The sequence below is a fragment of the Cyprinodon tularosa genome, unplaced genomic scaffold (assembly GCF_016077235.1).
Source record: "Cyprinodon tularosa strain WSP-4 unplaced genomic scaffold, ASM1607723v1 ctg444, whole genome shotgun sequence".
NCBI classification, from domain to species: domain Eukaryota; kingdom Metazoa; phylum Chordata; class Actinopteri; order Cyprinodontiformes; family Cyprinodontidae; genus Cyprinodon; species Cyprinodon tularosa.
The window spans coordinates 472,586-499,505 of record NW_024039168.1 but is presented as its reverse complement, the minus strand read 5'-3'; the positions used below and the strand labels follow the sequence as shown (position 1 = coordinate 499,505).

Below are 26,920 nucleotides of genomic sequence, written 5' to 3'. Positions count from 1 at the left end.
TCTTTAATATCGTTATTTTTCACTAAATGATTTGGGTTTTTCCATCATCCTTCTTGTTTTCAAATAGATAAACCTTTTTTTCTTGAAGCAAATGATCATTGGTGCAGTTCCTTTTTAAACAACTTTACTATTAGAAATAAGGAAAGAAAGAAAACATTTTTTTTTATTCCCTGCAGTAAATGTGCTTCTGACTAATACAGTAAAACAGAAGATTATTAGTCTGGGCTGCCAGACTGACTTGCATTATATCAATGGCCTAACAGTCGGTAAAGAAGCGATGATGCCTGATTTAAGGCGGGACTGGGGCAGGACTAACAGCCTGCTAAAACAGGCTGGACCCAATCAGATAACCACAGATGTGTTCCAAAAACTTTTTTTTCTACCAGCTCTTACAGAGGCCCGTTGTTAAAATTTTAAAGATCCATTCAGCTGATTTAGGACTAAATAAAGGGCATCATTAAAACATAGCTCCTTTGCAGCCTCAGTTTCAAAAGTATGGTATGGAGAAATAACATTTGAAACCAGTCTTACTGACATTTTTTTCTAGAATGGAACTCAGTTCAGTTCAGTTCAGTTCAGTTTATTTATATAGCGCCAAATTCACAACACATGTCATCTCAAGGCACTTTACAGTTCAACCAGATCATACAGTCAAATTGATACAAAGTTTTCTATCTAAGGAAAACCAGTTGATTGCATTGACTCATTGACTCAAATACAATCCCCCACACTAAGCATGCTTGTAGCGACAGTGGAGAGGAAAAACTCCCTTTTAACAGGAAGAAACCTCCAGCAGAACCAGGCTCAGTGTGAGCGGCCATCTGCTGAGGCCGACTGGGGTTCAAGGAGACAGAAACAGAGATACAAAAAGCAGCTGTAAAAGGCGGCCCCGTCCAGGAAACACACAGCCAGGCAGACGAGCTCCAAGGCAGCTCCCATGCCAGAGGACGAAGAGAGCACATCCACTCAGTCACGGCCAGAGAAACAGGACCACACTGGAAAACAGGCCGATCTCCAACATCTATAAACAAGGGTGTTGATGGAAGCAGCACAGCTGATGTTTCTTTCCAGGATGACGTCACAGCCAAACAGGAACAGACGAGGCAAAGCTACTCTGAGGAAAAGCAGAGAGAGCAGAAGGTTAGAGATTGAACTAACAGATTCTGCAGAATAGGAGAACAGAGAGAGAATGAAGCAGAATGATGAAATGGGGGTCCCTATGTCCTCCAAAAGTCTAAGCCTATAGCAGCATAACTATAGAGATAGCTCAGGATAACCTGAGCCACCCTAACTACAGGTGCTGGTCATAAAATTAGAATATCATGAAAAAGTAGATTGATTTCAGTAATTCCATTTAAAAAGTGAAACTTGTATATTATATTCATACATTACATACAAACTCATATATTTCAGATGTTTATTTTGTTTAATTTTGATGATTACAAATGACAACAAATGAAAATCTCAAATTCATCATATCAGAAAATTAGAATATTGTGAAAAGGTTCAAAATTGATGGCCCCTGGTGCCACACTCTAATCAGCTAATTAACTCAAACCACCTGCAAAAGCCTTTAAATGGTCTTTCAGTCTAGTTCTATAGGCTACACAATCATGGGGAAGACTGCTGACTTGACAGTTGTCCAAAAGACGACCATCGACACCTTGCACAAGGAGGGCAAGACACAAAAGGTCATCGCTAAAGAGGCTGGCTGTTCACAGAGCTCAGTGTCCAAGCACATTAATAGAGAGGCGAAGGGAAGGAAAAGATGTGGTCGAAAAAAGTGTGCAAGCAAGAGAGATAACCGCACCCTGGAGAGGATTGTGAAACAAAACCCATTCAAAAATGTGGGGGAGATTCACAAAGAGTGGACTGCAGCTGGAGTGAGTGCTTCAAGAACCACCACACACAGACGTATGAAAGACATGGGTTTCTGCTGTCGCATTCCTTGTGTCAAGCCACTCTTGAACCACAGACAGCGTCAGAAGCGTCTAAACAGAAACAGGACTGGACTGCTGGTGAGTGGTCCAAAGTCATGTTCTCTGATGAAAGTAAATTTTGCATTTCCTTTGGAAATCAAGGTCCCAGAGTCTGGAGGAAAAGAAGAGAGGCACTTCATCCACGTTGCTTGAAGTCCAGTGTAAGTTTCCACAGTCAGTGATGGTTTGGGGTGCCATGTCATCTGCTGGTGTTGGTCCATTGTGTTTTCTGAGGTCCAGGGTCAACGCAGCCACATACCAGGAAGTTTTAGAGCACTTCATGCTTCCTGCAGCTGACCAACTTTTTGGAGATGCAGATTTCATTTTCCAACAGGACTTGGCACCTGCACACAGTGCCAAAGCTACCAGTACCTGGTTGAAGGACCATGGTATCCCTGTTCTTAATTGGCCAGCAAACTCTCCTGACCTTAACCCCATAGAAAATCTATGGGGTATTGTGAAGAAGAAGATGCAATACACCAGACCCAACAATTCAGAAGAGCTAAAAGCCACTATTAGAGCAACCTGGGCTATCATAACACCTGAGCAGTGCCACAGACTGATCGACTCCATGCCACGCCGCATTGCTGCAGTAATACAGGCCAAAGGAGGCCCAACTAAATACTGAGTGCTGTACATGCTCATACTTTTCATGTTCATACTTTTCAGTTGGCCAACATTTCTATAAATCCTTTGTTTTTATTGGTCTTCAGTAATATTCTAATTTTCTGATATGATGAATTTGAGATTTTCATTTGTTGTCATTTGTAATCATCAAAATTAAACAAAATAAACATCTGAAATATATGAGTTTGTATGTAATGTCTGAATATAATATACAAGTTTCACTTTTTAAATGGAATTACTGAAATCAATCTACTTTTTCATGATATTCTAATTTTATGACCAGCACCTGTATAAGCTTTATCAAAAAGGAAAGTTTTAAGCCTAGCCTTAAAAGTAGACAGGGTGTCTGCCTCACGGACTAAAACTGGTAGTTGGTTCCACAGGAGAGGAGCCTGATAACTAAAAGATCTGCCTCCCATTCTACTTTTAGAAATTCTAGGAACCACTAGTAAACCTGCAGATTGAGAGCGAAGTGCTCTGTTAGGAACATAAGGAGCAATCAGATCTCTGATATAAGATGGTGCTTGGCCATTTAAGGCTTTATATGTGAGAAGGAGGATTTTAAATTCTATTCTTGATTTAACAGGAAGCCAATGAAGAGAAGCCAGGATAGGCGAGAGATGATCTCTCTTTTTAATTTTCATCAGAACCCTGGCTGCAGCATTTTGGATCAGCTGAAGGCTTTTAACTACAGTTTGTGGACTTCCTGATAGTAAAGAATTACAATAGTCCAGCCTTGAAGTAACAAATGCATGGACTAGTTTCTCAGCATCACCCCTGGACAGGATATTTCTAATTTTTGCAATGTTCCTCAGATGAAAGAAGGAAATTCTAGAAACCTCTTTGATATGGGATTTAAATGACAGGTCCTGATCAAAAATAACACCAAGATTTTTTACTTTATTATCTGAAATCAGTTTAATCCCATCCAAATGAAGTGACTGGCTAATCAGTTTCTTTTTCAGAGACTCTGGTCCAAAGACTATAACTTCTGTTTTATCTGCATTCAGAAGCAGAAAGTTAAGAGTCATCCAGGTTTTTATGTCTTCAAGACATGCCTGTAATCTATGTAATGGGTTAGCTTCATCTGGATTTATAGACAGATATAGCTGGGTATCATCAGCATAACAGTGGAAATTAATCCCATGCTGTCTAATAATTCTACCAATTGGGAGCATGTATAAAGTAAAGAGAATTGGTCCTAGCACTGATCCCTGTGGTACTCCACAGGTAACCTTTGAGCGTGTTGAAGATCTATCATTAACATGAACAAACTGAATTCGATCAGATAGATAAGATTTAAACCAGTCTAGTGCTGTTCCTTTAATTCCAACAAAATATTCAAGTCTTTCTAAAAGAATATTATGGTCAACTGTATCAAATGCAGCACTAAGATCCAACAGGACGAGCACAGATACAAGTCCATTATCTGAGGCCATGAGAATATCATTAGTGACTTTCACCAGAGCTGTTTCAGTGCTATGATGAGCTCTAAAGCCAGACTGAAACTCTTCAAAAAGTTCATTATGGTGTAAGTGATCGCAAACTTGTTTGGCAACTACTTTCTCAAGAATTTTGGATAAGAAAGGAAGATTGGATATAGGTCTATAATTGACCAAGTCATCTGGGTCAAGAGACGGTTTCTTAAGCAGAGGTTTAATTACAGCAACCTTAAAAGCTTTAGGTACATATCCCTGTAACAGAGATAGATTAATCACATCTAAAATGGAGGAGGAGATCAAAGGGAATACCTCCTTAAATAACCTGGTTGGAACTGGATCCAACATACAAGTTGAAGGCTTAGATGAAGACAATAATTTTGCTAATTCAGAGAGTTCAACTGGATCAAAGCAGTCTAAACCCGGTTCAGATTCCATGACTACCTCAGGTACAATCGGGGATAGAGGAGTGCTTATGATCTTATTTTTAATAAGATCAATCTTATTTATAAAGAATCCCATAAAATCATTGCTGCTAAGAGCAGGTGGAATGGACGGTTCAACAGAGCTATGGCTCTGGGTGAGTTTGGCAACTGTATTAAAAAGAAATCTAGGATTATTCTTATTCTCCTCTATTAATGAGGAGAAGTATGCTGCTCTTGCTTTACAAAGGGTCCTCTTATACAGCAGTAAACCATTTTTCCAGACTAGGAAGGACTCTCGCAGGCCTGTGGAGCGATATTTTCTCTCCAGTTTCCTAGCATTTTGCTTCAAAGTACGCAGCTCTGCATTAAACCAAGGAGCAAGCTTTCTATTTTTAACGGTTTTCATTTTCAAAGGAGCTGCGTTGTCTAAGGCAATACGCAGAGAACTAGCAACCCCATCAACAAAATCATCAACCTGTGAAGGGGAATAAGCTAAGCTTTTGCACTCTGCAGCACTGCTCAGTGACACAGAGGAGAGAGAAAGTGAAGCAGATTCTTTAAAATTTTTAACTGCACTATCTGATAAAGATCTACTAAAATTGAACCTTCTTTTGGGGGAGGAGAACTCTGTTAAAGTAATCCTGAAGGTTATTAGAAAGTGGTCAGAGAGGACAGGGTTGTGAGGAAATACTGTTATTTCTTCACATTCTATGCCGTATGTCAGCACAAGATCCAAAGTATGAAGATGAGAATGCGTGGGACTATTCACATTTTGAACAAAGCCAACAGTGTCTAAGATAGCATTAAAGGCTTTAAAGGCCTCAGGTAGAGGGTTGTATCAAAGCGAGCTGTTCAGCTTAATGTGTGAACCAGAACATGACCCTAATGCTCCATAAACCAGTGTGATGGAGAAACAGACTATAAGTTAATGATGAGTGTGGAAGAGCTTGTTGGTGGAAAAGCAGAAAGCTGAATGATGATGAAGGTCTGGTTTTCTAAGAGTAAGGACTCACGTAATTTTGTTGATTGTGTCACAGTAGGTCAGAGCTGAAGGACTCATCTTCTCTACAAAAGCATCTGTGTCTTGAACCAGAGATTACTCCAGCCAGATACTTTATATTTTGAGGATTGTACATATTTAATAAGCAGAGACCTTAAATATCTACGTAGCAGATCTTTAAGGCTAGGTTCTTAGTTTTCCAGTCAGAAATGATTGGATCTTACTGGTCATAAGAAGATGGTGACATCTAAGGAACAGATCTGCAAAAAAAAAAAAAAAAATCTTAATAAGTAATTTTTTCTTAAAATAAGTGCATTTTGTCTTGAATTGAGACATTTTGCCAATGGAATAAGACAATTTACATTTAAAATAAGAAAAATATTTGCAGTCTCTTATTTCAAGAGCATATTTTCTAATGATCTTACTTTAAGAGTAAACATATTAATTCCATTGGCAGATCATCTTATTTATCGACTGAAATTAAGGGTAAATACACTTAATTTAAGAAACTTTTACTTATTTCTAGATCGTTTTTGCAGTGTACAGAGGGGAAGCCTCATTAAAGAGTAGATTATGATGAGAGGAGAGAAGAGCCAGCTGGGTATAACATGTCGTCATCAGCATCCAGATGGATATAAGAACTATCAGCAGCTTATGCTACATAATTATCATATAGGGAGAAAGGGTTTGGGTCAAAAAAGGAGCTTTGAGGCGCACTTTTAGAGATGCTTCTGATGTTTCTGACCTGTTATATTCAGTTTTCAGCTGCTGGTTACTAAGATCACACGCAAACTGCCCACCTAGAACTCAATGAAGTCCAATGGCATTGGTTATAATATGACTCCTGTGACCTCTCTTATTTCTGGTTTAAAAACATATTTTAACAAATTCATTGCAGAATAATCACCATTATCATAATAGTTGCACCCAAATGAGCTCTAATTCACTCAGACTCCTCTGGACTCTACAAGGTGATAATCAACACCTCTGTTTATCCATAACAAAATAGTATTTTGCTTACATTATGAAATCCTATTATTAATTTTTTCAATTTAATGACTGGAAATGTAAGTTTTAACATCCAAGAAAAGAAAAGACAAAAAAATTAAATGTTTAACAGGTTGATTTTGTGTGAAAAGAAGGAAGCTGTCATGGTCTACTCTTAAGATGGAAAAAATGTCCAAAAAAAGCAAAGTTCAAGGACTTGTCTACTTGCTTCCTGATGTTTTTCAGTCCTTGATTCAAGATAATCAAGCACTTGTTTTCACATCTCCTGCACTTCAGATTCTCCAAATGAATGCTTGGACAAAGCAGAGGAGATAACATATTTTTCTTTGCTCTGGCCGCTCCTCAGATCTTTCTTTGTTATTTCAGATTTGTTGTGTCTGACCTCATCTTCAACGAGTTCAGGGTTCTGCTGAATGCCTTCTGCTCCCTGAGAAATAGTTTCCCTTTCATTCCCCTTTGTTTGCCAGAGAAAAAAATCATATTTCTATTTGATTTGTAATTACAAAAAAAAAAAAACTCTAGCAATCTATTGTCCTTTATACTCAACAGGTGTGAGACTTGCTACTGGAACCTTTAGAGACCGATTTTCTGTTAATACTGTAGTAAATTATTAAATTGACTGAGGTGTCACTGCCTTATCCTACAGAAAGGTTTTATGGGTATTCCATTATGTAAAGATCAGTAGCAAATATTTCAAAGGTATTGACTGTATTGTTGAACTTAGCTTTCAGAAAAATGAATTATTTCAAGGCTAGATACCAAGTCTGATACCAGTCTTTGTTCTACCTGAGGTGCTCTAGGTGGATGGGTCTGATTAAACACCAGGTTTTAATGTTTTAAAACATTTTTTACATACTTGAACAGCCTTCTGAAGATAAAAATTCCCTTGTACAGCCAAGAATACAACACACTGCCTTTGTTGTGTTATTTATTACGTTCAAGCACCTGCAGGCACACATGTGAAGGGGATTTTTTTGGGAAGATGTCATAAGATAACTATTTGTTAGTTCATCTGAAATCAGATCAGTTTCCATCTCTTCCCAAAACGTGGCTAATTAATAGGTTAACAATGGTGCACCACATGAGATGTATAAAATATTTGGTAATACTAACAGATATTTAATTTTGGACCGTGCTGTGCCAAAAATACAAACAATTTTTGTTACTGAATCTAATGGGTACTGAAAAATAGCGTGTTGCTATGATGAATATTATATTATGTATATTAAATGTATAGTGGAGGATTTTCACAATTTTTTTAAAAGACCAGCCCTCTCTGCTTTAAAAAATAATGCAGATAACAACCCTGTAGCCTTTACTGAGATGAAACGCCTATTAAACACATAGGATAGCATGGAAGAGCCCTTTTCTCCTCGTGCATGCTGTTTGCGTCACTCATACAAGCTCAGCTTCCTAAAGAAGATCTGCAATATTTCCACTATGTAAAACTCACCACCCGTAAGTGAAAATGGGGACGAGCATGTAGGACGGCCTTATGTAAACGTATAACCAGAATAATTGACAATTAGTAGGACCACTTATGTTGATGATCCACCCGGAAAAAGAACATCCTCCACTAGGGATGCACGATATAATCGGCCCCCTATCGGTATCGGCCTTAAAACTGAATATCGGACATCGGCCACCCTACCTATATTTAACCCGATATTTGATCAGCTTCTATGTTTCTAAAGTCTAAAAAAAAATAAAAAAATACTACTTCTTCTTCCTCAAAAACTTCTTTTTTACAGACTTAATAACTTCTAATGACGAGGGAAAAAATATTGATACATTAAAATATCCCAACATCTTCCTATGCTGATATATTGCCATTTAAAAACACCATATCAATCTCTTTTACTAATGAAATATTGCTATATGTCATCCTTATGCTACGAAATCCCCCGAAAATTCACAAAATTTTGCCATATTTTTATATGTTGATATATTGACACGGTATCGATCTATTTTACTAACAAAATCTCACAAGAATTTGCAAAATATCACGAGAGTTTGTAACAGAACGATGAAATTTCACGAGATTTTGAAAGTAAAATAGATTGATACCGCGTTTTTAAAAATCAATTTGATATCAGCATATGAAAATATATTTGAGTATATTATTTTTCAAAGTGTCAGAAATAGATAACAAAACAGCTATTTTCAATGACTACTTATTTTTGTCCAGCTTTAACATCGGTATCGATATCGGTTATCGGCTACATGAGTTTTAAGATATCGGCATATCGGATATCGGCCAAAATCCCAATATCGTGCATCCCTATCCTCCACGATACCTTTAAGTCTCTGGTTCTTGGTCCTTAATAGTACAATTAGAGACTTAAACATTCTGATACAGAATTTTAAAACAGCTTGGCGTGTTAGACTCTCATTTTAAGCTTTATGTTGTTTCCTTTTACATGTAATAGTTTATATAAGATTTTGTTTTAAAGCAGGTTCGGTAGGGTGGCTGTCAACTGTAAAGCTAGAAGACTAATCTTTAGGTTTGCAAACTAACTCTGCAGAACAAACCTTGCTACCCTGGAAACAAAACAGATACCGGGGGGGAGTGGCGACCTAGTCAGGGCATTGCACTGGGAATCCATAGGGTCTGAGTTCAAGTCCCACTCCCACAGACTGCCACTCTGGGTCCTTCAGCAAAGACCCTTCCAGACTGCTCCCCGGGGGCCGCACAATGGTAGCCTAGTGCTCCCCAAGTGGATTGGTTAAATGTAGAGAGTTAATTTCGTTGCTGACAATGAAATGACAATAAAAGATGAAAAAAAACCAACAGCAAAACAAACAACAACAATTTCTTCCCCAGAAAGGTTTGTCAACAGACATCTTGTTTCATCATATCTAAATCTGCTCCTGTAAAACCCGAAGGAGATTCTCATAAGACGTCTTATAATGATGATATTGTCTTCAGTTTGGGTTAGCTGCTCGAAAAAAAAAAATATACAGCTTCAAATGATCCGTTGTCCCTTTTTGTTAACTCCAAAGAAGAAGAGACTTCAGCATATTTCCAGTTTTTTGGTTTCCAGAGACCAAACTGTGCATCTAATTTAACACCATGAAACCAGATTATGCTGCAGGAATTTGCATGTTTAGGCCTGCGCCTTACACATGCAAATACTTTTTTTTTTTTTCGAGCATCAGAAACCAAGACTGTATCTGCCGAAAATCCATCATGACTTAGTTTGGGAATGACTGAAAAAAACAACAAATGAACAAAAAAAAAAAAAGATTAGTGTTTTCTAGAAATAAAGTGCCACCTCAATGTTGTTTTTATAGATAACTGAAAATTCAAACCAATAAAAAAAGCATAAAATCTGTGTTTTTATCACATTATTAGTTTTTAATCACATTTTTTTCCTACTGTACAGTATCCTTGCGTGTCGCAGTAAGTTGCACTGCTTTGGGGGATAAAAACATACCTATGTAAAGGAAAACTACAGACCAGATGTGTCAAAGTGGTATCAGCAGGACACACATGAAGATGGGGACATGTTGGAGCAAAATAGAACCTACAGGGTCTGTTTATAATGAGTGTAGACCACAGTAGCTGCCAGAAAGCAGCCCTGAGTCTGATTAAACACAGGCACAGCCAGCAGCTCTCTGGCTAATTGAATTAGCAGTCACTAGACAGAACACATGCTCAGAACCTTCCTCTCCGGAAGACAACAACCGTTTTTTTTAAAACATAACCAAAGTGCTTAAGCACAGGAGTAATTTCGGACCCTCAACTAGACGTAAGAAGGAAACTGCGACGTCCTGATTGTCGGGTTTTAAATCTAATATCTGGAAGGATGCGCTAATTACATCTTGCTGTTCTATTGATTTTTCTTTCAGCTCATTGGTTGACAGCACAGCACATCTGAAACATCCCACCTGCCGAGACTTGCTGAAAAATGTCACACAAGTAAATTTATTACATTTAAACCAATTAGTTTAACTTTCGGTCTGCTAAATAAGCCGTTTCAGCTCAGGTATGATAATAACAGGACTGTTAGCTGCAAAGATACGTAGCAAAAACAACCATCTGTCATCTGTTTTCAGCTGCAGCAGCAAATGGCTTTCACAGTGAGCGGTGGCTCATGGCCATGTGTTTAGTAAGAGTACAGTAGTGAAATGTGCTTAGATACAGCAGAGAAAACAAACAGGAACGCCCAGCTCTCGACATGATGGAGTAATCAGGAGTTTAAGGAAAGAATGTCAACAATGGGTCGAGTGTACGAAGGAGACAGTGATGGAGGAGCCAGGATTTGAAAAGCCACTCCTATAAGCCGCCAGCGATATCAATTCATTCTGCTTTAATGTTTACAGAAATGCAATTTTTCAATCAAACTTCCTTGCTTTTGCAAAAAAGCTCTGATAGGTTCAGTTTGTTGGATGTCAAAGACTCTGGGGGCCGCTGCCAGATTCCCAACCAGAACCCTCTGACATGTTCATTTATTTCATGGAGCAGGATTTTCCGCTGCTTTTTTTCGTTCAATCGGCGCTAAAGCTGCCAGAGTCCTGATCCTACACTAATAAAAGCGCTCCATGGCCAGCGTGGGTGTTACTGTAGAGCTGCACTGATCGCTTTGGGAAAGAAATTTCCTTAGCCCTGCTGTCGTCTGGGAAAGCCTGAGTCAGACCCATGAAACCGGACCTCATCCACACTTTTATCCATCCTCTTCACTCTCATCGTCTCTGTTTTTGGACTTTCTAAGGTGCCTGTTTTTGGAGACATGTAGTGCTATTTTTGAGCAGAAATTATATACTATAGGTTAAAATGCTAAATATGGAGCTAACATTATGTTTTGAGGAAAAAAAGGAAAACGGTCTACAGCCCAAAGCTTTAAGCCAGACAGAAAATATCCTGCTTCAGTGTTTTTTTCAGATGTTTCTATGCTGGGTTAAAGTTACTACTCTTCCAATGCATTTATTTATGAATATCTAAAATGTATCTAGGAGATCATAGAGTTCACATCTGGGGAAATTTCTATTTGGGAGCCAAGAATGTCACCTTTTTGACTGACAACAATGCTTTGCAACACTTGAAACTCAAAGAAACATCCCCATCCCGTAATGATTGATAGGCGATGATCCGCTGATGAATTCGATGTCTCAGAATTATTTTATTCATGGATCCAATGGACCAAACTGGCTTTCAGTGGTCAGTCACCTGTTTCTCCATTTGTCAAATTTTCTTTTAGGCAAACTGTAGCTTCTCCTTGGTTTCCCTTTGACATCTTCTAATCACTTACAGGAACAGCAGGTAACTCTGCTCGCTCTGCATCTGATTTTTAGCTGATTGGTTTTTGACATTTTTGGATCTTCTTCAATTACATTTCTTTTCTGATTTTCTACTTCTGGTTTCCATTTAAAGCATCTGAGACCATTTGAGCTCTGCAGCCTCATTTTCTGGATGTAATCATATGGTTTCCCCTCTTCAATCAATTTCATTGTCAAAGTTCTCTGTTCCTCTGTAACTTGTCTCAAGCAACCAATGTTGCTTAAACGTTCAGAGTAAAAATGCATCATAATCTTGTTGTTCTATATCTTTTGCTTTCAACCTGAAATATTTGCTTCCTGTTGGGCCTCATTGAATCATATACTCACTACTTTTATTTTAAATATTGGGGTGAAATGTTTAATTGAAGCTGCTCTCCTGTAATTGATTACTGTCAATACTAGTATTGAGATATTCATGTAGTAATGATTAAAAATAAAGCAGTTTTTTGTATCAAAGCAGGAAGTATTATGTCACCCCCGGAAGATTGTGTGGCCAACATGGCGGATATAAAAACGGAAGCGGTTAAAATACTTAAGAATAACTAAGAATCTTTATCAAGTGAGCGATCACAAAAATAATCCTGTTGACGAATAGGTCCTGCCCCTTATGTTGGCCCCTGATGATTTTTTCTCTTTAGATCAATGCATTGCTGCACTAGCCTCGTGAGACCATCCTGATCTTGCGAGCTTTCAAGGTTTCACTCGCAGATCAGTCTGGAGACTCTCCGTTAAAGAAAATTTGGAGCCGTTCACCAAATGAACATCCAATCAGCGTTGGCTTTGAGGCGGGTAGAGGTGTGACGCAACGAGAAGCGCGACAGTTCAGTCTAAAGAACATGGCGGCTTCAGCCGATGAAACTAGCGTTAGCATGGCTATCAAGCAAGTTTTATCGGAATTACAGAGTATTTCTTCACTGAAAGAAGAGCAAAACACTGCTCTGGAGGCTTTTCTCAGAGGAAAAGATGTTTTTGCTCTTCTCCCGACTAGTTTCGGCAAGAGTAGCCTGGCTTGTGGTTGTGTTTTCGTCGTCGCTCTGTTAGTACGTCATATGCTTCGTTGATCTGATTGGTTTATTTGGCCCGTCTATCACCAACACAGGCTAATCAGCTAACCAGTATTTTCGCCCCTTCCCAAAATTACTTTAACAGAAGGTTTCCAGATGGATATGTGGAGCAAATCCATCTGACGGAGTCAGGTTATTGCTGCACATCTGCATAGAAAGAATTGTCGATCAAAACATGAACATAATCCTTTTAGCCCCTGTTAGACGAGAACTAATCATGCAAGATGTCACCGGTTTCATGGCTGAAGCCGAAGCATTCTGTTGCTATGGCATTTGCTTTAGCTTTAACTGAAAACATTTTTGCCGTTTTGCCGTTCTTTAATAATAACCTCTCAGTCCTTGCTGTGAAAAATGACGGCTCAGTTCCTCTTTACTAACTTTTTATGGCATCTTCAAGCAAAAAGTTTTTCGATTGATTGAAAACTGTTGGATCTGTTGATCTTCTGTTAAACCTAATAGTTAATCATTTTTAATTTAGAACATAGCTTTTGCTACAAAAGGTGGCTGATCAGAATAACGATGGCAGACTGTTGCCCCTAGTGTTTGTGAAGAGAAACTACAGTTTCTGATCTGTCAAAGTGAGGAACTTTTGATCAATATGGGCAATTTGATAAGAAAAAAAAAATTAGCAAGAGTTGATAAAATAATAGCTTTTTCTGATTATAGTGATTGCAAGCATACGTGTACAACAAACAGGAAATAGACCAGACCAAGCCAACCATATTAGCTGCAGATATGCCACGGAGAACTTTCCCATGCTTTATAGTTCCTCAGATGTTGGGAAGAAGCTGCCCGTCTGCAGAAAGAAGGCCTTTAGGAATCAGGGAATTCCCACCGTTTAGCCCCACAGTGAAGGTATCTGTCGGTGGTAAACAAGCGTGCTGTTTTGTTCCCATAAACCACACGTCGCCTCCCTTGCTGCCCACCTTCCTTCCTGGCCCTTGTCATTAATAGAGAATTAAATGGCGCTCATAGTCCCAACATCTGGGAACAAGTCTCCAGTTAAAGGTGCTGCCTTCCATGTAATTACCCCCTGGTAGCATCAAAGCTGATGACCATGCTCTGCATGTTGAGGTATAATTTTTTACGTGTGGCAAATTTGTAGCCAGCATTCCTCTGTGTCCTTTGTCTGCTACTGGATAATAGATGTAAAGGCTTTAAAAGGAACATCTGAATTCCAAATGCTTGGTTTGATCACTTTTTTAATTTGATGATGTTTATTTTGCATGGCATGACAGTATGCACATATTTTTCAATAAGGCAGGTGTTCTGGTTTCCAGTGTTTTGCTTTCACTGGTTTATTTGAGTCGTGCAGCTTGTTTTCAGATGCAGCGACTCGAAACGGGAATCTGGATGATGGAGGCGGCTGGTTTGTAATCAGCATGTTTTCAATCGGTGGGTTAAAGTGAAACCATTTCTGATTGCTGTAATTACTCCTCCTCTTTATACTCCTCATTTAGCTGGCTTTTAACCAATAAATCTCCAGTGTTGGTGGTAGGAGAGAATTCCCACTTCAAAGCAAAACTCTGGCTAATTTTATGTGTTATTTTCTGTCATACTAATTTTGAGGATATTTTGCTATTTTATTGTCTTTGATTACACCAAGCGATTTCTTTTACTGTCCTACTTACCTTTCTTAATGTGTGGCTGACGAAATGTTTTAGTGGAGATCTGGTATAAATATATTCCTCAGAAAACCGTTATATAGAAGAAGAATATTGATATAAGTGAGAGACTATGTTCGTTTTTTACTTCCAGCTGCAAAGTGAGTTTTGTGTTTAAGGTGATCATATTTTTTTGTATTTCCGCTTCTTTCTGTATCTCTGCTTCTGCCTCCTATTGAAAGATCTTGACTTAACGGTCATTGTATTATAGTGTAGTTACTGTCTTGTCATTGTCTTGTTTGGACCGATCTTCTGCAGAAGTTTTGGTCTAAACAGAGCAATGAGGAAGAGGCGTTAATAACGCAGTCAATACCTACAAGGTGCCAGAAAAGCTTTTGATCATCACCCTTCCACCACCGTGCTTGATAGTTGGGATAAAGTGATGCTGTGTGAAGTTTTCTCCAAACATGGAGCTGTGTATTGTTAAACATAATCTGTCTGGAGGATATGGTAAAAAACAAAGATGTTCCAGCCTGATTTTCTTAAAGTGGAAACCAGCTGATGAACGTTCTCCTTGGTTCCTCCCAATCAGCCATCCTGGTTCAGTCTGTTCCTGTTAACCTGCTGAGGCCTGACCTAAAAGGTTTTGAGTTTGGGGATATTTCACATCTAATGTGACGTTGAGCAGACTGGCAGCTGCCCTCTATGTTTTTGACTTGGAAATAATGGTCCGCTCTATAGACTGATGGACCTCAGATGGTTTGGATGTTGCCTTAAAACCATTTTTTCGATGGATGGCTGCTTATTTAAGGTCATTGCTGATATTGTTCCATCTTGGCTTTATATTAAAACATACCTGCATCCTCCAGAGCCAGAGCCAGATGAAACCCCAAAGGATGAACAGTTAATCATTAAATCTGATCAGTAGGACCTGGATCCTTCTTTCTTTCTTGAACCTTGTGGAAGCTGCAGTTTTTATGCACAACCTTTCAGATTTTCTGTGTTGGTAGTCCACCTTTAGCATCATTTTTTGATGAATATATTAATAGATTTATTCAGTGTCCTTTTAAGCTGATAAACATTGATGGCTTGTGTCCGATAACTCAGTTCCCCTCGCAGCCCTCAAACCTGACTCCATGTTTTAGTCAATAGCCTCTTTCATGGGAGTTTCTCTCTTGTGGCAGCTGTGCAGAAAGTGAGAGTAATGGTCTTTATGTTGCGGGGGGGGGGCCTCATATTAAATCTGTAACTTGAGAAGCTGATAACAAGCAGAGAACGAGGAATGAGCTTATGAGGACGGAGGGTGTCAGACTCAGAAAAGGCTTTAGTTTCTCTGCTTCTTGTCTCATTATGTGGGAAACTGAGTATTTTTGTTTTTCCTAATTCGTTTCTCCGTTTGGGAGGAGGGTGAAAACGGCTCGAACAAGAGGGAGGAGAAAGCCCTGGCAGCGAAGGAGAAGGGGAGCAGCCAGACTTTGCCTGCTTATTCAGCTTTGAGTGCTGCACTGCGCCGCCTCCACTTGTGGGATGTTCTCATTCTCCTTTGGCTGCACTTCTCCTCCACTCGCACATTAGGACTCCTGAGGAATTTTTATGCTCATTTTCTTGGAGGAGGGCTAAGAGAGGGAGAGACTCTTCAGCCCTGATAGCTTAACACACACTTTTCCTCTCTTAACCTCCCACATACATACAGTGGTACGCTGCTCTGGCTCTGCGCTGCACCAAGGTAACTGAGTGGATCTAGCTTTAACCATCTGGTCGGAGCTCACAGGAAACCGTCTCAGAGGAGGTGGTGGGGAGGGAGGGAGGCGAAAGACGATGCAACACTAAAACACAGAACGGCAAAGAGTGAGAGTGATCCACAGACAGGCAGCGATCCGGACAGGATGGCCACAGCAGTGTTCCAGGTGAGCAGAGTGGAGGGGATGCTGTCCCTGTGTGAGGATGGAGCCAAGATGAAGTTATATCTGTTTGTTTCAAAGGTGCATGTTTCACGCATGCATTGAGGGTGAATTGCTGATACAAAGTTCATGCAAGGGGCTGGTTGGGATGTGTGAGTGTGCAGTTAGGAGTTGCACACTGTATTAATGTAATCTTTGTCTTTATGTAACGTAAAGCTCTGCTTGTTTCTCTCCGTGTGTGGTCTTCTTGGCTTCCCATGTGGTCGGTGGCTCGCAGTCACAAATGGAAGAACTTTCTATTTGTTTTTAAATCTCTCATTGTTTGATGAGAATCCCCCCCGAAGCCTTTTTGTTAGAAAGCAGTCGGCCATTCATTAAAGCGTACGTGTCTCTAAGAGATTTCAGCCTGGGTGAGCCTGCAGCCGTGAACTTGCCCGCAGCGTTTCACAACGGGAGCCTGCAGGAATTTGTTGCACATAAAAAAAAAAAGGCCCCAGGTGTGAGAAAACCTGGGAATGCTTTGGGAAGTCTCTGCTATGACAGGGAACCACAGTTGCCTCCTTTTTATCCTTATTGAGGGGTAAAGAAGGATGCTTTGCATTAATTCTGCTGATGCAATTTTTTTATTTCTATGTTTTGCGTTCCTGCAGTATGAAGACAAAACAGGCACATATTATGGAAATTTTGTGTTACACAACCTATACTGGAAAAAAATAAATAACTGGCTCATGGTAAGACTCCTAAAACATGATCAGTGTTTGAATCATTTCCATCAGTGTTTGAATCATTTCCATTTATAAAATAATTCACATTGTCTTTATTCAAAATAATTAACAAATATAAAAAGTATGAGTTTATATCAAGTTATATACTGAATGGAAAAAACAGCTTTTAGTGCATAAATAAACTACGTTGAAGCAATACAAATGGTATCTAGATAGATATTACTGTCCAATATCATTTTTATGTTATATTTAGTTACAAATATTTGCTCAAAATAAATGTTGAATAGATATTTTTTGCCCTTTTAAAACCGAAAAAGCCATTCCACTGATATTACTTCTTCTGGTTCAGTTGAATGCATCACAATCCTGCACTGCGTCACTATAACTCGCTCATGGCCAACACTAAACCCATCCCCTTCAGAGATGCGTACAAAATCAGCTGCTTATGGAAATAAGAGATGTGGGTATTTTAGGAATTCTTAATAAAAACAATAAATAAGTTGCTGGTTCAACTCCTCCAGCACCCTGATGTTCAAGCAGACTGCCTGCTAGCTCAGTTCTAGCATCATATGATTCCTGATGTTTTATCGCATTTACTCAAAGCCAAAACCCAGGATTATCTTTTAACGTTGTATCTTTTTGCTAAGTCATTAAAAAAAAAAAATGTTAAAAGGGGCTACAAAGATAGGTTAAAGTAAAATGAGTGAAGTTTTGTATTAAAAGGTGATCAAAGAAATCCAAAAAATGCAAAACCACCAGATTGAATTAGGTAAAACTAGAAGTCATTATTAAATAACTTAAACCTTAATCTCAAAAGTTTGATATTGAAACTCTGTGCTGATAGACGATGTTATCATCATGGCTCTATCAGAACAAAATCCTGATCTACTACTAGAAAAAGATTCAACTAGACCTGGTCAGAACAGACATTTAAGAAAACCTTGTTTAGAAGCATAAAAACTACATAAAACTGCGTGTAACAGCCTGGATGTCTACACTAGTTTTTGAGGCCCTCTTTTTTTAGTGGGAAAGGAAGTGGTTCTGGTGTTGACAACATTGAATGGTTAAAATCGTCTTGTTTGGATGATGAATGTGTTGACTTTCAAATTATTTGGCTGCATTTTCCACAATGGCTGGATCTCACTGCGAGAATAAATTGACACGCCGCTTAAAATGCTAAAGTTGGCGTCTGCGCTGTAGCTCCCAATCATCACTAAATTAAAAGGTTATTTCATGGGTAAACTGATCATGATCTATCCAACATAGAAACCACCTGCTGACCAAATCTGAACCAGAAACTTTTTATGCCGATCATAGTTTATGAAATAGCAATTTTCATCACTCTGTCTGGGTTTAAAGTTGTCACTGCTACTCTGACTTTCTTTGTTTTCTTTCATTAAATAGGCCTATCCAAAGACTTTTTGTACTGAATTAATGTTTAAGTAAAACTAAAAATAAAAAAAATGCTAACATCTGATGTGGGTAATATTCTTAAATGAATGGCCATCTGTGTTTCTGGGAATAAAGCCTCTATATGACAGAACTTCAACCTATATATTCTCCATCATGCTTTGCTTATGAAAAAGGGTGGAGGAACACGTAGAGCTGGGGCGTTTAGGAAGGTGTGAGTGGATCGGCCGTCCGTCTGGGATTTAGGATAAGGCAGCAGTCCAGTGACCATTGAAAAACCAAAAAAAAAAACACACCAGAATGAATTTTCATGCTCTTCTGCTGATGTAATGCCTCTGGGGTGTGTGTGTGTGTTCGACTATTTGTTGGGACCATTTTTATCATTTGTATTGCTGTGAGGACCCTTTGTAAAATGCTACTTTGGGGTTGGAGGTTAGGTTATAGACTAAGGTTTGGATTTTGTTCATGTTTAGGTTTTGGTTAGATATCAATGGATGAGTCTCTGTCAAGATAGTAGAACCAGACATGTGTGTATTTGAGTTGGTATTTTAATCCCTTCAGATACAGATCAACTTTTTGCCTCACTGTCTGTAAAAATAAGCAATGCTTCATTTAAGATTTCTTTTTAATTATTCATTAGGGTAATAATGCATGCTTTTAATTTTACACGTTGGGTTTTATCTCCAGCCATAACTCTGGAGGCCTGCTTTGCACAAATGCAATGTGTAAACAGCAGTTTCTTTACACCACTTTTTCTCTGGGCTCCATTCTGCACCTGCAGGACTTTGCAGACATTAATAATCTGTAGCACTGGCAGAGCTTTGTGCTGTCCACTCCTGCTTTTAGTGTAATTAATAGCATCCTGCCAACACAGAGTAAAAGCTTTGTTTATAAAGAACTTGTGTATGGTAGTTAGTCAGCAGAGTCAGAAGCTACTGTCCCAGGACATGGAGCTGCATAATACAGTATATGGCAAATCTAATAATATTATATTATAACTAAACAGCTGGACTGCAATGAGTGTTGGCTTATTATTTGACACCTGTGTACCCAGATTTCCTTTGGCTGCAAAACTTTTTAATCTTTTCTGTTTAATACAATGAAAGTTGGGGGAAAAAAGTAATGTTATTGCTTTAATTACTATTTATCAGCCAATTTACCCTACATTCAGTCTTGCAAGGACCACAAGAAGGTGCTCTGTAAACCACTAAACCCTGCACTACTGTTGAATGGGGTCAGAGTTTAAAAAAAAATACAACAAGAAATCACATCAAGCAGTTTTTAATATTGGTTTATATTAATTCAATGACAGGGTTTCTATATGTATGGTATATAACACATGGTTCATTTGTTGACCACTATTTTGATTAATAGATGAACAGTTTGGTAGCAAAAGGTGCTTACAGAAGTTTTATTTAACAGAATGTGAACCAGATGATGCAGAAACTACCAGCCCATGAGCTTTTCTTAGCAGATCATATTAATAATAGAAAAAGACTCTTTATCTTAAATGTAAAATCATTTTTTTAAGCGAGTAGCTGGTTTTGTAGCTTATATAGTCGAGTTAATGTTTGGATTCATTACCAAATTATGATGATTGTTTCAATCTATAAATGGTGAATGGATCTCTCAGCCCTTATTAGAAGAGTTGTTCCTCTCCATTGTCACCACATGCTTTTGGAGGATAAGTGATTTCTGCAGGTCTGTGAGTCGATGAAATGGCTCATGAACTAGAGGATGATTTAGAAATTAGTATCACATGATATACAGAATAGGTGGTTTTATAATGAAGATTGAATTGAAACCAATGTAATAGGATTTGAGTCAGAATATATGATTAGATCTTTATTGAAAGGAATTGCTTTAGTTTTAATTACATTTGATCAAATTGGATTCTGTGTTCTTGGACATGAATATAGTCCGTTTGTCTTTTAAAGAGTTCAAGACATTTGCCGGAAGTTAGCGCCGTTTACTTAAACTACATTGATGAAGCATCCCTCCATCCTTTATAAGCCTGTCTGGCTTCAGGATCAGGTGGAAAAGGCACTGAAGGGTCATTTAGTTTCAGGTCTCCTTTGGTTGTTCAGTCAAATCTGCAGGGAGAGATACATTTTATAGCTCAAATGATATAAAAAAACATACTCTGCTCTGTCATTATACTGAGAAAGTGTCAGATCTCACAATTATATTATCCCAGGGTTTTTTTTAAATATGTCCTAAGCTGTCGTAAAACGTTGCAGTTCAGATTTGGATCAAACCAGCCTCTTGATATCTGATGATTGGTGTATGGATGCTGATGAGTGGAAGGATGGGTGTTTGATGGATATTCAGTCAGTGGGTTAGATGACCTGATGGGTAGATGGGTCAATAGACTGTTGAACCCGTAGCAGGATTGATTGGTCTTTTTAGACTGTAGAAGGGAAAGAAATATCTCAATGCAGAAATATTTCTGATTAATCCCATTTTCCAGAAGAGTAGAGTTCATTCCAGGTCCCTCAGGTTGTCAAGACAGCAATGTGACGTGCTAAAACTCCTTCGGGTATCGGAGAGATTTTTGTTCAATAACATCCTTCAGATTATTCAATATACTGGCAGAGTGATGTTTGGACCCACCCAGTGTAATCAAAGAAAACTGAAAAAAGCTGCAGTTCTTTTCCATATGACTGAGCATCCATGTGAACACTATGTGAAGTATGTGGCTACGTTGGTGCCAGCAGGCCATGCAGAGGGTGGAGAACGTGTTTTCTTCTTTCTTCCCTTCCTTCTCTTATCAGGGCTCCAGGTCTCCATGTGGAATGCTTGGAGGGGGGGCGCAGTCTGGTTTCCTTGCTTTTAGCAGCCAGCCCCGGTATTGTTGTTTGTATTATGATGGCTGATTGATGGGAAGGAGGTCAGGTTCCAAGCAGAAAGACAGGAAACTCGCACAACTGTTTGATTAAACTCGGGCTGGGAAGTTGATCTTAGCCTCTATATGGATTTGTATATTTGAATCCTTTGTTAAGAGTTGCTGCCTGAAATTTTATGTATACTGCATTTTTCATCAAAGTTTACAGATCTCCGAGTAGATCGCTTTTTTTTTTTTAAATGCACATATGCTAAACTTGGAAAGGTTGAATCAGGGTAGAAATCAGAGGGAGTAAGGAGGAAACTCCCCATTCTTTAGAGTAACAGAGCCTGTCAGTTTAGTAACCATAAGACCAAGGCTATAAATATAACAAGGGTAAATGTGTTAAAGCCAATTTATGCTTCTGATGCATAGCCTCTGCAACCTTCAAATCTGTCTCTGAAAATCCTGAGAAATCCTGACTATGTGTCGGATGGTCGCAAACCCGCGTAGGCCTCAAGCGGAAGTGCGCAGACAGAAAGCAGCTGTGATTGGTCCTAGGTATGCCTTTCCAGCCTTCTGTGTGGCCGCCCTTCTCGATTCTGTGCCCGGGGTGCGCCATTTTTAAAAACCGAGGAACAACTACAATGGAAAACTACGGCAAAAGGTTAATTGAGGAGGTTCGCTCCATTAACAGAACCTCTTCGATATCTAGCAACTCTAGATCCATCTCCGTGACAGTGATATCTTGCAAATGCGTCATTGTTAGATAAACACAAAGTTTTCGCAAGTTCTCGAATAGACTCCCCCTTGCGCTTTGGTGGGAAACTGCTGTGTGTCCCTAGATATTCCAGACAGACAGTGCAGGAGCTTACCAGTAAAACTGGCTCGCGACCAGAACCAAGCAACATTTGATGTGTGCGGGTGCAGAAGTATAATCTGCCCTTAAGACTACTGCAGGGGTAGGCATGGTTCTCTCAGTTGAAAGTTGAAATCTTGGCCAGGTGGAATTTGCCTTTTTTCTTCATGCAAAAACATTTCACTGTTATTCCAGAGATATATAATTACAGTAAAACAGTAAATGTATGGATGTTGGTCCTTTTGTGTCTCTTGAGTAAACTCAAAGGTGCTCTCCAACTGTTCTCTGTGCAGTTCAAAGACTGTGGACGGGTTAACCTGTCAACATTGAAGGGTCTGTGTCATGACAAGTCAACTTTTTTGAGCTTTAACTGTTGTAACGCTATTCCATCAAAATCATGCAAATGCTGGTATTTCAACTGGTTCATGCATCTTTAAATCGTCCTGATGGGTCCTGCTGTCTGAGCAGCAAGAGAACAGTGTTTAAAAAGCTCCCAGCAGAAAGCAATTACCTTAACTGTGCTGTGCCTGCACTAAACAAATGCCCACTTACTATGACCAAAGAGGGATGATGTATTGTAGAACACGATAATTTTAACTCAGAGTTAAGAGCTTTTAGCTAATGTCTGACATGAAAACACTTTTTTTAGTGTTTGAATCTCTGATTTTGTCCAGCCACCAGAAATGCCATGATACAGCAATGTCATCAACTGGGTGGCACCCTGATAGCGGTAGCTGGCTTTGCTTCTAGAGCAAGTTTTTTCTTTGGGGCTGGAAAAAAAGCAACTATACTTCATAACAAATGTATGTAGGTATGTATTTACCTATAGATGACTTTGAAAGGCTTAAAGCACAATACAAGATCTCGAAGTCTTTCACCCTGCTGAGAAAAGATCAAAGATTTGAGGTTGTGCTTTCATCCTGCCATTCCAGCACAAGGGTTGTTTGGTGCAAATCCTCCATCATTTCCAGCTCTTTCCTTCCACCCAGGCTTTAAAGCTAGGACTATAACATAGGGTGGAAACCTTGGTGTGCCCCATCTTTAGGCTTTGCGTGAAGTAGGGGGGGTCTGAGGATATCCTCCCCTGGAAAAATGTTGAAATTTAGACTCTCCAAAGCTAACTTTTTGTCTTTGTTACAACACTACTTTTATCCTGATTATGGGAAGTATGTGTGCTTTACTAAAGGTGGGAATTTCATATGGAAGGCATGAGATCATTTTTAGGTACAGCATCAAAAGCATCATTCAGCATCAAAAAGCGCTGCTACATTTTGGATGCTTGTACACATTAAGGTCAGACGCACCTCAAGAGCATCTTTGATGCTCCTGAAGTGCGTCGATTAAAGTGTGTACAGGCACGTCTGATGCTTCTGCTGCTCCTGTGTTCAATGGCAGAGAGTGGCTTTGCTATATTTGCCGTGATAAGTGGGTAAAATGTAGTTTTAATATATTTTATACGAGAAAGTCCACTTCAAAACATTGTCTGTAGAGTCAGTTCATCAAGATTACGAACTTGCCTTTGAAATATTATTTTCCTGTCTGAGTTGCGCAGACCCCCACATAGCGTCAGTGGACTCTCACCGGGAATCCAGCGGCAGCTGCCTCAGGCCCAGTTGCCTCTTGGCGGTTTCCCCCCTACGGTTCGTGGCTGCTGGAAGTAGATATTAACGTTTTTCACATATATGGTACAAACTGCAGGTACCAGGATACTGTTGCTTATCATCTCTAACCTTTTATGATCACATTGAACCCATCCTTTGATTAATGCTTCCAGAGGGATGATACACATGGTGGAAGCAGCTGTCATATCTGAGCTGAAGAAATGCCTGTGAGCGAGGCTGTAGTTGTTCTGTTTAGGTGATGTATGGGGAGTTAGATGCAATGGTGGTGTTATAACTTCTGAATTATAAATAGAAATGTACCAATACAACAGTCTGCATGTGGACAGCAATGCTCAGTTAAGCAAATCCTCTGAAGGTCAATGCTGGTAGGAGATTCACATCCTCTTATGAATCATTTTCAAACATCTGCTTGGAAAGATAAGAAACAATACGATCAATATTGACACAACAATCAATTTCTTTTTCTCTTTAGATAAAAAAAAGTCTGAATATTTTCTACAAAACTTTTTAATATGTGACATTGAATATTTCATATATGAAAATATTTAGATATTTATAACAAGGCAGATTAATTTGAGAATTAGGGTTTATCTTTAATGTCAGGATGACATTCTTATCAAGAACATAAAACATTGGCTACATTGTCATCCAGTAGGAAGGAATTCTGTAAAGTTTGTGACGCAGGGGCTTGCTTTTTAGTGCGCACGACCCATGTACTTAGGCCTTAGTCCTCGACGCGGCCGACCTGGGTTCAAATCCGGCCTATGGTCCTCCTGTCCCCCCCAACCCACCCCACCCTCATACCCCCTTTCCTGTCAGCCTACTGTTAATCAAACAAGCCACTGCTGTTGTAAAAACTAAAAAACAAAAGGTTGGTTACTCATTGCAGTCGGCCAGGTTTCCTTGGATAGAAAAGGATTAATCAAATTGACTGTGACAAAGGTGTTTCTTAAGCAAAGATAAACAGTAAATTGCCCTCCCCTCATTTTTTTTTCTTCTTACATTTACCAAGACTGAGTTTTGACTTGGAAACAAACTAAAACATTAGTGGTGAGTCAAGAAAGGCTGTTATACCTTTAGGCCAGATTTGCTACATTCAACATGCCAATTAGGGTCCATAGAGTCTGAGATGGCTCTACTGGGAGTTTTGTCATTTTTCGAACATTCAGCTGTATCTGCAGAGAAGACTGACAGATGTCAGGGCTGCATAAGTCCAGCCCTCAGGGTTTACCATCCAGCGACTTTTGCTTCTCCTACCCACTCCAATCAAATTAATAACTTGTCACCAGAGCTGGTTACTTGATCCTGATGAGGGAATTCAGCCATTGGCTAAATGCCACAGAATTTTTCTTTCACTTTGAAACTGCATCAGACCAAAGTTGTTAACTCCAGACCAGCAAACCACTTAAAATCTTTTTAATGGCCTAACTTTACCCTTTCACATTTTATATCTATAGTCACTAGTTTGTCAGCTTAAAGATACGCAAAGATGTCTGGCTCCATAAATGTGAAACCTACTCCTACGTAATTATATTTAACAATTTCTAAGGCAACACAAATATAAAGATTAAGACTAAAAGTTCATAGATGATTATAGATAACATACTTATGAATAATATAATACATTTCTTTATTTAATTCCCTGTAATTAGTACAGACTGTAGTTTCAACATGATATATTTAAATCCGGTCACATGGTACAGGGATCTATTTATTATGTAAATATACAGCAAAATCAGTCCAAAGGTATTGACAGATTCAAAGTTGGTGACATACATTACACTTTGACTCTAGCCATAATAACTTTATTTATTTTATCACTCAAACTGAGGAAAAAAGATTTCCATCTGAGAAAATCCAGCTGATTGCATAGTCATTGACTTTGCAGAAGCAGGTGATTGCACAGAGTAATGAACTCTGCAACAATTTGTTTTACTGACACATATTGAGCAACAGAAGAGCAGAAAAGAGCTCCCCTATGACAGAAAGTAAATTTCTGCAGAACCGGACTCGGTGTGCATCTGCAGATAGACCCACCAGACGTTTGAGAAAAGAAAGCATACACACACACAAAAAAAGAAGCACTGATCCAGGAAAGGTTAAACAGAGGGAGAGGCTTGATATAGGAGAGAAACAAAGGTAAATAGATAAGCCTTGAGCCTGAAATAAAATATGGGGGATGACAAATAGGAAACAGTTTCAACAATAGCTCCTTAAATTGTTGTCTGAGGGGACAGTGCAACTGATAGCAAGAGAACTGGCAGAATATTGGCAGTAGTAATTCAGTAGATAGCAGCCTTCAAGAAAGTGTCCCAGCTAAACAGAATACCAGGTAAGCTGTAGCTGAAATGAAGAGAGACAAAAAAAAACAACAAATATAAAGGAAAGATTAACTATGAAAAATGCAAAATTGGGGAATAGCAGAAGAAAGTAGCGAAGTGAGGAAAAATGGTCAGTATGTCCTCCAGCAGCTTTAGCCTGTAGCAGCAGAACTACAGAAATGTATCTTGATAAACTAAGTCACTCTGACTTTAAGCTTTATCAAAGCGAAACGTTTTAAGCCTAGTCTTTAAAGTAGACAGGTGGTCTGTATCTTACACTTCTTGAAGAGCCTGAAAACTAAAATATCTTCCTCCCACTCTACTTTTAGAGTATCTACTTTATAGACACCAGTAAGCCTACACTCTGAGACCTAAGGGTTCTTCTAGGAACATATGGAACAATTAGATCTCTGATACATGAAAGAGTTTGATTTTGAAGGGCTTCATATAAAAGAGGAAGTATGTTGAATTATTTTCTTGATTTACAGGAAGCCTATAAAGAGAATCTAGAAATGGGAAAAGCTGATCTCTTCTCATGCGTTTTAGGTCATCACTCAGTTGGCTTTAAATATGCTGAAACCTGGAGTTGGAAGGAACAAGAAAATGTCTCTTGCAACATACACTATATTGCCAAAAGTATTTGCTCACCTGCCTTGACTCACATATGAGCTTAAGTGACATCCCGTTCCTAATCCATAGGGTTCAATATGACGTCGGTCCACCCTTTGCAGCTAGAACAGCTTCAACTCTTCTGGGAAGGCTGTCCACAAGGTTTAGGAGTGTGTTTATGGGAATTTTTGACCATTCTTCCAGAAGCGCATTTGTGAGGTCG

The 26,920-nt window shown here is 39.0% G+C and overlaps 1 protein-coding gene across 11 annotated transcripts in view; it reads left to right on the top strand.

Annotated features, from left to right (window-relative positions):
* tns1b (tensin 1b) overlaps positions 1–26,920 on the top strand; it is a 184,041-nt gene that overhangs the window by 57,411 nt on the left and 99,710 nt on the right. Inside the window, exon 1 of one of the 11 annotated variants that reach the window (XM_038300272.1) lies at positions 15,838–16,333. The exons of the other annotated variants lie outside the window; for them this stretch is intronic. Coding sequence (XP_038156200.1) covers positions 16,313–16,333 — 21 coding nt within the window. The 5' untranslated portion in view covers positions 15,838–16,312. Of the gene's footprint in view, positions 1–15,837; positions 16,334–26,920 lie in introns of those variants that run through there. 11 annotated transcript variants of the gene reach the window in all.